At 40.5% G+C, this 14,233-nt stretch overlaps 1 protein-coding gene and 1 pseudogene across 2 annotated transcripts; one reads left to right on the plus strand and one right to left on the minus strand.

Moving 5' to 3' along the window:
* Positions 1-223: 223 nt before the first annotated feature.
* On the minus strand, positions 224-10,418 carry LOC148160620 (NLR family CARD domain-containing protein 3-like). 2 transcript variants are annotated; one of them, XM_088012949.1, is made up of 8 exons: positions 10,332-10,418; positions 6,796-6,901; positions 6,645-6,719; positions 6,306-6,416; positions 5,436-5,499; positions 5,102-5,330; positions 2,226-3,963; positions 224-449 (listed from the first exon to the last, which is right to left on the minus strand). In XM_088012949.1, the coding sequence occupies exons 2-8, from the start codon at positions 6,825-6,827 to the stop codon at positions 239-241; spliced, it is 2,460 nt and encodes an 819-aa protein (XP_087869075.1). In that variant the 5' UTR covers positions 6,828-6,901; positions 10,332-10,418; the 3' UTR covers positions 224-238. The 2 variants fall into 2 exon arrangements, with proteins under 2 accessions (XP_087869075.1, XP_087869080.1); XM_088012954.1 differs by lacking the exon at positions 10,332-10,418 and adding an exon at positions 8,143-8,224.
* Positions 10,419-11,364: 946 nt separating this feature from the next.
* On the plus strand, positions 11,365-13,985 carry LOC148160621 (uncharacterized; annotated as a pseudogene).
* Positions 13,986-14,233: the final 248 nt, after the last annotated feature.

Below are 14,233 nucleotides of genomic sequence, written 5' to 3' on the forward strand. Positions count from 1 at the left end.
TCTGAAACATCTCCATCATTAATTAACTTCATTTGAATTATTTTACTCATTTTATTCATCAGTCAGAAACATTTTAAAAACTGAAAAACAAAGTTCAATAATCTGAAAATCTGAAATGAGAAAATAATTCACTCATAAGGCAAAATGTTTTAGAGATTTTAATCTGACATTTAAAAAGGTTGTTTTAAAATATTACAATAAAATTATTAATTATGCTAATGATTAAAGTATCAATAAATTATTTTATTGTATAAATAGAGAAAACAAACCTCAGAGTCTTCACTTTACTGACTGAACTCTCCAGGATCTCAGACAGATTCTTCATATCAGAGTCTCCACCTCCATTTATGTAGATCTGATTTATTTCCAGTTCAGTCAGATCTGGGTTGGACTTCAGAGCTGAAGCCAAAACTTCACATTCATCCTCTTGGATCGAACAGCCACCAAGTCTGTGATGAGAGAAGAAATAAATTCAGTTCTAATGAAATCAATCTGGATCATAAACAGACTAAAATATGATAACAGTGATGTCATCATGATGTCATCATCTGATCAACATCTGATCTTCAGTTTACTGAGTTTGACCCGACAGAGAGTCTGTGCAGTTCCTGACTAAAGTCCAGGTTCTGGTTCTGGTTCTGGTCCAGGCTTCATGTCCTCAGACCTTCAGCTCAGTCAGATGTTGAAGATCTTCTATCATCTGTGAAGGAAAGTTCAGTTTCTCTGCAGCATCAGAGCCTCAAAGGAGCTGCAGCAGCTGATGAAGAGGCTGACTGAGCTGAATGAAGGAAACTACTGGAGATGATGGAGAGGAGGAGGAACTGCTCACAGCTCTGACAAGTCACACTGACTTGGACTAGACCGTTTGGCTCCTTGAGATCTTCCACCAAGCAAGAAGTGAGTTATAAATGAAGTGAGCAGAGCAGGAAGTCCAGCCTGCTGTGGACCTCTGGCATCTCTGGGTTTGTTTAGCCCATATCTGCTGCTGCAGCATCTAGAATCCTCCTCATCATTAATAATAGTAGTATATTCTATAGAAACATGGCTCCCAGCAGCAGATTATTAAATGCTGCCACAGAGGAAACTGGGAGCAGACCAGACACATGATGCTCCCAGTTGTGTCTCCGTTCATCTGCTGGATTTGATGCTGTAACAAAGTAGAAAGTGGACAGTCGTCAACCTGCTTCAGCTAAAAGCTGCAGATTGTTCTGGTCGTCCTGCAGAGCAGCAGCAGAACCGGTCCTGCTGCTCCTTCAGGTCTGGACCGTCCTCTGTTGGTCTGAGAGGAACTGGGACAAACTGGTTGGAAGAGGGACACATGTCTCTGCAGTGGTCTGTCCATCGTCTCAGAGGAACAAAGGTTTGGATGTCAGAAGAAATTGTTGCTAAACTCCTAAAGAGCTGAAGAGCAAAACCCCTGGAGGAGACGGAGCGTTTGGGTCCAGCAGCATCTTCATGGTGAAGCAGTGAAAGTTCTCCAGAACTAAAGAGGCTGGATGTCTAAAGAGCTGAAGCTCATGTCTCTGCAGGTCTTCATGGAGGACAGCTAACAGCTTCAACAAAGGCTGCAGATGAAGAGTTGATGAGGAAAATGGTTCCAGCTCTGGAAGCAGAGTTCTCAGAGCTTTGGGAGGATCTGACAGAAACTAGGACTTTTTCTGGAACCAGACAACAATCACCACATTTTGGTCTCAGTTACAAACTCAGAGGAAACTAGTGGAGGAGGAAGAGGTGAGGATGATGACGGGATGAAGAAGATCAACACTGTTCACAAAGTTTATAATTAATGCAATGGTTTATTTTAATGGTCCAAATTTCCATCAAACCTAAACAATTATTTTATAAAAACAGTCAAAGATCCTAAAAGGTGAATTATGGAGCAGCAGCTCAACGAGTGAAGAGAGTTTAAAGTTTAAAAAGTCTCTCTGGATGATTGGATCTGAGAGGAAATAGACATTTTCTAGAGTTCAGGGTTTTCTATTCATTTCTACCTGAAAACTGATAAAAACTTAAATATTTTTAAATGATCAAAATGTGTAAAAACCAGAAGCTGCAGCTGTCCTGGATGAACTGAATGTTTAGATGTTTGAATGGCTGAAATCATCCAGAGGATGAAGGAAGTAGTTAAAGGCCAAAAACATCCAGAATCAACTTGAAGAAAGAAGAAGAAACAGGAGGACAATAGTGCTGAATCAGCATTCACACAATGAAACATCTGGACTCACCGAGCCTTTCTGCAGTTCCTCACAGCTGGAACCAGTCTCTGTCGTCCATCTAATGATGTCTTGTACTTCTCCAGGTCCAACTCATCCAGAACCTCTGACATCTGCAGCATGAAGGCCAGAGCTGAACAGTCAGACACTGAGAGCTGCTTCCCTGAATCCAGCAGCCGTTGGATCTCCTGATAAAATGAGACGTCGTTCATCTCCACCAGACAGTAGAAAATGTTGATGCTTCTGTCAGGAGAGATTCTATCAGTGTTCATCTCCTTCAGGTTGGTGATGATTCTCTGGACGGTTTCTGGACGGTTCTCTGTCTGACCCAGCAGATCTTCTAAGAGTCTCTGGTTGGACTCCACAGTGAGACCATGAAGGAAGCGGACAAACAGGTCCAGGTGGCCATTTTCACTGCTGAGGGATTTCTCCATGACTTTCTTCATGAACTCATCTAGAGATGTTTCATTGTATTTGTGTCCCAGGAACGTCTTGATGACCTCTGACCTCCTGCTGGTGAAGCAGTGGAGCATGTAGACGGCAGCCAGAAACTCCTGGATGCTCAGATGAACAAAGGAGTAGACGGAGATGTTGCGCATTCCTCTCTCCTTTTTAAACATCTGAGTGAAAACTCCTGAGAACAACGCAGCATCTTCGATGTTGATGCCACATTTATCAAGATCTTTGTCATAGAAGATCAGGTTTCCCTCCAGCAGCTGATCTAAAGCCAGTCTTCCTAGAGACTCAATCAGCTTCTTGTTCTCTGGACTACAGATAGATTTTGTATTTCGTCGTCCATCAAACTTTTTCTTCTTGATTGTGAATTGAACCAGCAGGAACTCTATGTACATCTCAGTCAGGGTCTTGGGCAGCTCTCCTCCCTCTCTGGTCTCCATCACATCCTCCAGAACTTTAGCAGTGATCCAGCAGAAAACTGGGATGTGACACATGATGTGGAGACTTTTCGATTTCTGGATGTGGGAGATGATCCTGTTGGCCTTCTCCTCATCATCTCTGAATCTCTTCCTGAAGTACTCCTCCTTCTGGGGGTCAGTGAACCCTCTGACCTCTATGACCCGGTCAATAGACTCATCTGGGATCAAACTGGCTGCTGCAGGTCGTGTGGTTATCCAGAGGAGAGCAGAAGGAAACAGTTTCCCAGTGATGAGGTTTGTCAGCAGAACATCCAGTGAGGTGGACTTTGAAGGGTCAGTCAGGACTGGATTCTTCTTGAAGTCCAGAGGAAGTCGACTCTCATCCAGACCATCCAAGATGAACAGAACATAAAAGCTTTCAAAGCTGCTGATTCCTTTGGTTTTAGTGAAGCGCTCATGAATCAGTTCCACCAAACTGGTTTCTTCTTTCAGTACATTCAGCTCTCTGAAAGTGAATGGAAATATGAACTGGATGTTCTGGTGGGTTTTGTCTTCAGCCCAGTCCAGAGTGAACTTCTGTGTTAACAGTGTTTTCCCAATGCCAGCCACTCCCATGGCCATCACTGTTCTGATTGGTTGATCTCTTTCAGGTTTAAAGATTTCTTCTAGTTTTATTGTTGTTCCTTGTTTCCTGGATGCTGTTTCAATCTGTCTGACCTCATGTTCCTGGTTGACCTCTCCACTTCCTCCCTCCAAGATGTAGAGCTCTGTGTAGATCTGGTTCAGAAACGTTTTCTGTCCGCGTATCGCAATGCCTTCATAGACAGTTTGGACCATATTCTTTAGAGACTCTTTAAGGTCACGTTGACATCGATCTGAACACAGAGACAAAAGACATAGGAGGAAACACTTCAGCAAATTAATATTCACAATACATCTATTATTTATACATCAAGATGTCTAGAAAGGAGTTCATTCCAACTACAAACCATGAGGAGGATTTCATTCAGAAGAAACCAGAAACATGTAAAACATGAGAAAATAATTCATAGAGCTGTACTGTACAGCTGGTTGATCCTGCTGAACATTCAAAGGGTTTCTACAGTAGGAGCCTCCCCCCCTCATATCAATCTGCAGGAAAACCTTTCCATAGTTTCTGACCTGCAGCTCAGCAGGATATTATCAGAGGATACGCACAAGACTTTCACTGCACCTGATCCACAAAACACAGCACCAATCTAACCCACTGATGGGCCACATGAATGAGATGCGCCTGGACAGAAACCGCAGATAACTAGATATTTGTTTTTACTCTGAGAAACATCTCAACACAGTGAGTTTTGGTCCAGCTGCAGGTTTTCCCTGTGTGTCAGACTGTGGTGATCTTTTCATTTTTGTTTTTCTATTTAAAGTTAATCACTATTGGATGAGTTCACTTCCACCCAATCAATCATTTGTCAGTTTAAAACTATTAAACTGATTAAAGCAGTGATGGGTCCAGCAGCACCGATGGGTCGGTCCATGTGTTCAGCCCTAGATGGACGGTAGACAGTCGGAGAGTTCATGTCATGCAGATCAGCAGCAGTTTATCATTTACTGGCCCTCAATGTTGGCGCTGCTGCATCACAGTGTGAATTTGGTAGCTGTCTGTGTGTTTCTGAAGGTTCTTCATCTGCAGCTGAATGGAACATTTTTATGTACTGGGTGCAGGAATTAAAACTAAAATGGGTTTTTATCTTGTGCATTGCTGCCATGTTTGTTTTTTACAGTATTTTACGGTAAATATAAAGTTCCCAAAGTTTATATTTCATGAGCAGCAACCAGTCACCACAGGTGATGTTTAAATCAAAAAGCTGCTGAATCCAGAACGTCATTGAGATCATGTGACTGTTTGATGAAGATTTTCTGTATTTGTTCGTTTCTCTCGTTTGATTTCAGTTGAATTCATTTTCTCATGTAATCATGTTTTAATTATTCAACATAACAGCAGAATTGTTGTAGAAATCCTCTTACTGCTCTGCAGACGGTCAGCCAGCTCCTCCTGCTTCATCTTCCTCAGGAAGTTCAGGGTGATCTTCATCACCGCCTCTCTGCTGCTCCTCCTCTGCTCTTCATCCTCACCCCTCATCACCTCCTCATCCTCACTCTGACCCTCTGAGCGTTCTGGGTCATCTGGACTCAGAACCTTTTGGATCTTCTTCAGCTCGTTCTTCACGAATGTGACAATGTTTTCCTCCAGCAGCTGGAACAGAATGAGAAGATATCAGACTAGATCTGAACATCAGGTCCATGTTGGACAGACTGACAGTCCTCTGGTCTACAGACTGAACAGAACCGATGTACAGACCATAAATATGGAGTCCAGCTGGACAGACGGATCAGTGGGAACCTCTGAGCTCTGCAGATCCTCTCTGTGGAGGAACCAGGACAAATGAACCAGAATCTGTCTGTCCACACAGAGACAAACTGAGATGAAGCTTCTCTGCAGATTGGAGGCAGAATTAGCTTTGCATAGTTCTTTAGTTTTCTAAACCTTAAAACCGGCAGCACAGGTTCCATCGGTGTTTAACTAGGAACACTGAGATATTTTAGGATCTGTTTTCTGATGATTGGGACTGAAACGCTGAGAGAAAGACAGCAGCAAAAGTCTGTTTGGTTCAGGTTTAAATATCCAGAGCAGAATAAAACATCCACCTTCTTTATGCAGAAACAATTAAATTAGCTCTGATTTTAGAATTCAGACCAAAATTATTCATACCCTGGCAGATTTAATTTTTAATAAAATCAGTCAATTTAAAAGGAAACAATTATGTAATTCATATTTTTCTCCATAATCAGTGAATTACAGGAATCAACTGTTTTAATCTTGGAGCTCCACTAATGTTTATCCACAGATTCTCAACATTGTATCTGCATTTCTTTAGATAAATTCATAAAATGCTCCAACAGGTGGTTTCCACAGAGCTGAAATCTAAGATGGCAGCAGCTGATGCAGCTCTTAGATCATTACATGTTTTCTCCCTATTAATAAACTTTCACATCTTGTTCTGCAGCTGCAGAGTTTTCTAGGTTCCTCATGTCTCCCAAACGTTGCTAAAGACCCAGAAAGTCCCTAAAAACATTCAATCATGATGACTTTTTAAAATACAAACAGAAAATCAAATGTGACCAGAACTGGTATATTTTATGATCATGTCAGTAGAACATTGAACAGAACCTTTGGACCCGACTCTCTGCTGCTGGAGGCTGGTCTGATTTAAAGTCAATAATAAATTCCTTTGACTTGTTGCTCTTCCATGACACACAGCTGGGCTCAGCTGCACGACTCCTGTAAATTAATAAAAAGGTCATGTTAGAAATGGATTGGTGATAAAAAGCCTCCTGGTTGTTGGCAGCAGGACTGGATTGATTTCCAATAATCACATTAATATATTTGTATAAAATCGTCAAATTTAGAGGAAAATATTTCTTCAGGTGATAAAAGGCGACTTTGTAAAGGTAATATTTGTTGGACTCACATGAACATTTAAAAATAAAACACTTAGATCCAGCTCACCTCTTTGAGTTGTTACTGCTGAAGGAAACACGGCTGGGTCCAGGTCCAGGTTCTGGTTCTGGTTCTGATAGCTTCCTGTGAACGGAGACGGTTTGGTGATTCCACTGCTGAACTTTGACCTTTCCTGCACAGGTAAAGGTCATGACCTCACCTGTGGTCCTGGTGTTCCCCACCAAGAGACATTTTAGAGGGAAGGACTGTGTCCTCTCTGTCCTCACACTGATCCTGCTGCCACTAGGTGGCGCTCCTCCACTCACCTGAAAACACAAACAGGTTTGAAATATTGACCTTAATTATGTTATATTCATGTTTTATTGAATTTGATTTATTTTCTAAATCAAGTTAGAATCAGATGATGAAGTGATTCATGATTTGTTGAATTAATGAATAAAGTGGAAAATAATCGATCATTTTGTAATTTGAGGAAACTTGATGAATCTGAGACTTTGAGAGAAAAATCTCAGGAGACACTCGTCCACATGACCTGTTAGTAAAACAGCTGGAGAATAAAATCATTAAGCTTCTTGAGTCAGAACTCAGAACTCGTCTTTGTTTCTCCCACTGTTGCTACGGTCAGCGGCTACATATCGGCTTGTGGGTTTGGTCGACTCGTCTGCGATCGTAAGTGACAGTTTTGCCATCCATGGCTGAGATCATGGTTGGTTTTTGGGTGCTACACCTATCGTGCGTTTCTGCAGTGTTGCTCTGATGCTGCAGCTTGCTGTGGCGGGCGGCTTCACTCTGGTCCTCACCTGCTGACCCGCTTCCTCCCGGGTTAGGCTGTGTTTCCACCCCTGGGTAAGCTACCTATTTAGTTCTTGATTCTTTTATCTGGATCCACGGTTGATGGGTTTTCTGTTTCAGGCACCTGATTGTGTTTGGAGCTGCAGCGCATTGGACGCTCCTCTGTCTTGTCGTCTTGTTTGATTGGGCCGCTCTCAACTAAACCTGTTGCGGATTGGACAGGCTGAGTGCGCGGGGCATTACTCCTCTGGCCCCATCGAAGGGCATTTGGAAGCGGATGACAACGATTTGTTCCTTGTTTTCTTTTAGTTTTGTTTTGTGATTGAAGTTACTAACTTGTTTTTTTTTTGTTTTTTTTTTTTGATTTACTAATATCTTTTGCATTGCATGTTTTATTTTATTTCTTTTGGAATAATTGAACTTGTCTGTCCTGGTTCCTTTTGTTCCAGGGACCGAGTAGTAGGCCTGAAGCCTCGTTTTTAAAAAGAGAAATGTTTTAAATAAATTGTTTAATAAAAGTTTGTGCACTGTTAAATCTGTGTTCAGGTGCATCTTGTGACTTTTAGAAAAGATCTCCACCTGTTGGTCACAGAGCCTATGAACGTCTTCCAGCTCCAGGCCGCCTGCGGGCAGATTTTCATCGGTCCCTTCCAGTTTCGGTTGGGAGTTTGTTACTGGGAGCTGTGGAGCGGAAGTTTCTGCTGATTCTGAAGGCAACGATCTAAACCATCGAAACAAATGTTACGTTTCTTACCCACAGATTGAGATTTGAGCGGCAAATCCAAACTGCGTCAAAATGAGGGAAGTGAAAATAAAACTGAGACGTTCAGGGACCAAAGTAAAAGTCGGAAGAAGTCAGACTCAATTTAAAATAGATGGGAAATACGGTCTATTTAAAGAAATGATCCTGTTTAACTGATATTTTCTCCCTCCAAACATTTAGTTTTTCTGTTCTATTAATGAAACATAAAGCAGAAATGAAATGGAAAGGTTTGACTAGACGTCTTTCGCTGAAGTCACGTGACAATGAGATTACGTCACACTGTCGGCCTCAAGTATATCATGGTAGTAAGAGTGATCACGTGCTTCACACGGGTTTAATTAAACGTGTCATGACTAATGTTTTAATTCAGTTCAGGTCTAGTGGACAGCAGTGGATGTTTTTAAATACTCTAGGGGGCGCTGTGTTATGTCACCATAATCACTTTTTATCAGGGGTGAAAGTAGTTTTAAATTCTTGGGGGAAATATTTTAAGTTTCTGTGCTGATGAATTTTTATATGAAGCGAGAAAAGCCTGATAGCTCTTGAATTGCTACAAAATGGAGCTGTATTTCCCTCAGCCCACTGGCTGCAATGTTTTTATTTTATAGACATGTTTATTCATTTTTTCATTTAATAACAACAACACAGCAAAAGCTCAGCAGTGCAGTCCAGAGGAGACAAAAAGAAAAGACAAGATAGGGGGCATACATACTTCCATCATTATGTAGACACATCTAAGTATTTATAAATGCTCCAGACAAAATGGCAGACATGTGACCTTCAGAATAGTCCAAGAAGGGCTTCCATATGCGCCCCAAAATGTCAGTCTGATGGTGGACAAGGCATGTTAGAAAGTTGAGCGGGATATATTCCAAAATAAGTTTCTTCCACCCAGAAATAGTCGGAGACTTATTACAAAACCACTGTCACAAAATATTCTTTCAAGCACAGAAAATTAGGACATTATACAACTTTCTCTTGTTTGGATTTTGGATATGTTTATTTGGTAGAGCAAGGAGAAAAGACACTGGATCGAGATCAATATTAGTTTTGACAATTTTCCTTATCAACCAGAATAGATTCCCAGTATATCTGGAAATCACCTCCTACAATCACATTTTCAACAGAGACCTGCAAGTTTTGTGAAGTTAATAGGGTCACCCGGTGGAAACATTCAATATGGCAAATTGTCCCCCATTCATTATTGCTCTAACAAGTACGTATCTCCCATTTGCGTCTTTAATACATTCTCTGACTTTAAAGGGCACAGATGTTTTAATAAGAATTGAAACTCCTCTACTTTTGTTAGTGAAACAGGAGAAAAAAACATGTTCAAACCACATTGTTGCTATTTTAAATGTTCGTAATCATTTAAATGTGTCTCCTGCAGCAGCGCTTTATCTACACCTTAAGGGCTAAAAGGACTTTTTTCTTCTAATTGGTGAATAATTTCATTTGATGTTCCATGTCGGTTCCATGGACACATGAGGGGGCAGGCGAAAATGTTAAGGGGGTCATTATGCATGTACATATTAGGGGTTGATAGACTTGATATATTTTAAGGTGGATTATAAAATGATAAAAGTCCAGTAGAAGTTGACTCCTGCAGTGATGTCATAGAAACGTAAGCGAACTTCACATCAACTTACAGACTGTATTATATTCACGGCAAATACTGACATTTAAGTCTTTATGCAGGAATAAACGTATAAGAAACAGAAAATCATCCCAGACTTCTTCGTCAGCAGCGGATTAAAGTCTGAAAAGCTTCAACAGCAAAGTGGCGCACATTCCTGCGGTGGTTTTTTTCTTTAAAATAAGTTTTTCGCCACTATTTGCCTTTATGACAACAATCCAACAGAAAAGTTGCAGAGAGAAACGACAGGAGAGAGAAAGACGAGCGAACCAGAGGACGAGAGTCAGATTCCGAACTATGGCGGTGTTCAGATATGCGGAAGACAAACTGGTGGCTACATCTATGATCACAATATTTTATATTTAATCATCTTTATTAAACCATAGTGTTAGATCGTCATACAGCTGCTTATGTCATGACGCTTTATGACTTCCTGATTTATCAGTTAACCAGGCCCAGTTCTGGTTCTGGTTCTGTCCAGCAGCTCAAAGAGAGAAAACCCAGTCAGGACTGGAAACCAGTAGAAAGTGGAGTTAAAACTCACCTGATCAGATTTTTGCTTCTCCTTCTGTTCACACAAACCGAGTCGGAGTGAACAGGAGAAATGGACCTGATCCTCCAGAACCTGAGGCTCCGCCCCCTCTGACAGCAGAGGTGTGTTCACCTGTTGAAATGACAGGAATCCTGTCTGATCATCCAACACATTCTCACTCCCAACTCGTCACATATTGACGCGAAGGGGGTACCCTTGGCGTCAATATGTGACGAGTTGGGAGTGAGAATGTGTTGGAAGCTCAGGCTATATTTGAACTATAAATATAAAATCTTTCATTCTTTTGCACATCAGATGGAAATGAATGAAAACAGTTTCATTATGAAAAATAGTGCCTTGCAAAAGCATGAATAGAGCTTGAAAATCAAGACCTGAAAAAACATAAACACTAAAAATATATTTGAGATAAAATTCAACCAGCTGAGATCAGAGCATCAAGCAGGAAGGAAACACTGCTTTGATAAAAACTACATGTAAAAAGTTAATTGTGAAGAAAGTTTGAAATGAAAACATTCATAAAAACTATAATTAGTCATATTTCCTTATTCCTAAAGTAATTTAAAACAATAATAAACATTCAAATTAAAACGTGTCACTGACCTCATTGGTTCAGGCCTTCTTGTGGATCCTCATGTATTTGCTCCTCCCTTTAATTTTGTTAAACTTCCTGCACAGAAATATGATCCAGTACAACAATTGTGTATTAGTTCAATAAAAAGGTGGACAATCAACATCTTTAACTTTCAGACAAACTTCCTGATGTTTCAGGTAAAAACCAAAACATTCAGGCTCCATTATTTAGTTTGTACTTTACCTTTAGTACAGCGGCACAAAGTGAACTTAGACTAATTTACTTTGAAACATGAAAAGCCTTAAAAGCCGTCAAAATTATTTCTGTTAATTATGAAAGCAATATAATGACATTTTACAACATTATATTCTGTATTGGCCTCATGAAATATTCAAACTAACAATTTTGGGTTTCCATTACTGCAGCAATTAATCAGCTAAATTAACTCTTGAAATGCATCACAGTGAGTAATGAAGTTAAATAGTGATAATAAAAGGGTTTTCTCCTCCAAACTGACTGAAACCAAGTGTGGGGGGCAGAAACCTCACAGCTAGAAGGAAATTCTGTAGATGGCAGAGCTGATATTCAGAGAAACTGTTTTCCAAATTTGAATGATGTTAAAGACCCTGAAGCTACAGAGTGGCACTAATCTAGAGTGAAGGTTTCTAAAGCTGAATGAAGTCCAGAAAACATAAACATACAAACGTCACACTAATCAATCCAGCAAATTTCCAAAACTGATGGAAAATTCACCTCATCTGCCACATATTGTCCAGGCGAAGACATGGAGCTGCTGTGGTGGAGCCTGGGACACATGAGGACCACTGTGGAAAAATAAAGTTTTATTCTGCGTTTTGTTCAAACATGTTCACGGTTGTTGCTGCTTAGAAATATAGCCGGTTGGGAATGAGATGGAAAATGACCCTGACATGTTTACATGATGTATTATATATGCATTGTTCCCTTTATGAAACATAGAATAAAAATCACTCGTCTTTAGGGTTTGTCTCCACCAGCTTTAACCATCTAGTGACTCAAGTTTTCCCCCTTTATTTTTTTCCAAGCAGATCAAGCCAAGTCAGATTAGATGGAGAGCATTTGCAGAACTGCAGTTTTCAGATGTTGCCACAGATTTTCAGTTGACTTAAGGTCTGGACTTTGACAGGGCCGTTCCAACATTAGTTTTGAACCACTCCATTGTAGCCTGACTCTGTCTCCAGGCTGGTTGTCCTGCAGGAAGCTTCACCTCCGCTCCAGTCTTCAGTCTTTTTCAGACTCCAACAGGTTTTCTTCTGTCTTTGGCTCTGTCCATCTTCTCTGTCCCGGCTGAAGAGAAGCACCTTCAGAGCATGATGCTGCCACCACCACCATGTTTGACAGTGGGGATGGTGTGTTCAGTGACCTGCAGCGTTAGTTCTCATAGTGTTTTGGCCAAAACGTTTAGTTTGGTTCTGCTCTGACCAAATAACTAATAGTTTTTCCTGTGGACAGATTGGTCAACAACTTCATGACTTGCTTGTTGAGCTTAAGAAAGATGAAGGTCAAGTACCTATGCAGATACCTGAACCCACAGTAAGGTGGAGAAAGTAGTAGTAGATCTTATTTTATTTCTTCTAAGCAGCTTCTATGTGCTATACTTCTGTGACGTAAAACATTTTTTTATTTTTCCAAAGAGTCTTTTCTACAAGAACTCCAGAGCTCGCTGAATGATGCTGCAGGTCAACCACTGGTGCCAAAAGCTCCTCTGGCTTCCACAAACTGGAACACAAGAAAAAGCATATTTTCAGAGAGTCGGAAAGCAGAAAGACCTCGTCTGGTTAACGCCATAACAGCTCAGCACAGTGTGTCAGCACACTTATGCCAACATTGTGGAAATAATCCATCTGCACTTTGTGTTGTGATTGCCTACCACACCCCTTCTGTGAAAAATGTGATGTGACGATGCTCACCAGACATTCTTCCACCACAGAGAAACCATCATAGCTGGGTTCTTCCAGCCATCACCTCCAACTACCTATGTTTTAAATACGTCTCTTTGCCATGATGTGTATTATTTCTACTGTTTAAACACTCAGAGTTTTTCTTACTGTTAACTTTTGACTGTATTTTGAATGTTCTGGTTTTTTGGTCGTCTGGTTCTGCATATCTTATATGCAGTTTAGGTGAATTCATATTTTAAACATGTCAACCTCTTTAGCACGATTCGTACCTGTGGAGGTACGAATTTGTGATTGTCCATCAGAGATCAGAGCAGGAAAGGCAGTCACTGTGGTCACTATCAATGGTATGAAAAACTTTATTTTTTTCATGAATCAAAACCAAAATATCACAAAAAACAATGTTAGCAAAATCTAAATAATAAGTAAGTTTGTTGTGACATAATGTCAACCTGACATTACAATAATCAAGTATTACAACTTTTACACTTTTTTGGTGTTTTAGGTCGTTATGACCTCAGCATGCCAGAGCTGGGCTGTGAGGGATGTGAGGCTAGTTGGACATGTGGACATGACCTAAATTTAACTGATTACTGGCCAGCTACCCTTCACTTTTCCACTCTATATGCAACTGATGTGCTTTTTACATTTGAGGAAATGAAGATGCAGCACCAGGTCTCTCCTGTCGAGCATTTCTGAAAATGTTGGACCAACGAACCGTCCGCTTTGGCCGTGTGAGTTCCTTAACATACATATCCCAGGAGGGCCGTCTGACTCCATTTTTGAGTGGTTATGTTCAACATTTTGATGTAACTGGTTACACACACTTGAATCAAAACCACCTCATTCATTCAGCATTCATAGAGCATGTAGTCCTGGTAACATCAAAATTAATTGAATGAGATGTTTTGTGCCAGAGACACACCTAGAACTTGAAGAACTTCCTTGATGCCTGGGATTTGGACACCTTTGTCCTTTGATATGTTTTTGTTTTAAAATTTGTCTCTCATTTTAAATCAGACAGGAAAGATCTCGGCTGACAGCTTCCTGAAAAGTGTTTTCGAGTGGGAAGCCATAAGATATGAGTTGGATAAAATAAGGAAGGATCCCTTCAAGTGTCCAGCTTGTACCCCATGACATAGCAAAATAATATTTCTAAGTGCAAAAAACACTTCTCACCAAGCAGAGCAGGGCAAGCAATGAATTTTTACTTCCTCTTTGCCCTAGACAGCACATAAAACAAGAGAAATTCATTAATTAAAGCAATCATCAGACAACATGTCCATAAATGTTTCTAAATTACCAAAGTGTGGAAGAGTTTTCACTCATTATTGAAGGATAAGTGGCGAATCACAGCTTTGATGAATAGCTGCCTAATTATGTTA

Source organism: Poecilia mexicana, unplaced genomic scaffold, assembly GCF_051168715.1.
Source record: "Poecilia mexicana isolate PSO_F unplaced genomic scaffold, ASM5116871v1 scaffold_2, whole genome shotgun sequence".
NCBI classification, from domain to species: Eukaryota; Metazoa; Chordata; class Actinopteri; order Cyprinodontiformes; family Poeciliidae; genus Poecilia; species Poecilia mexicana.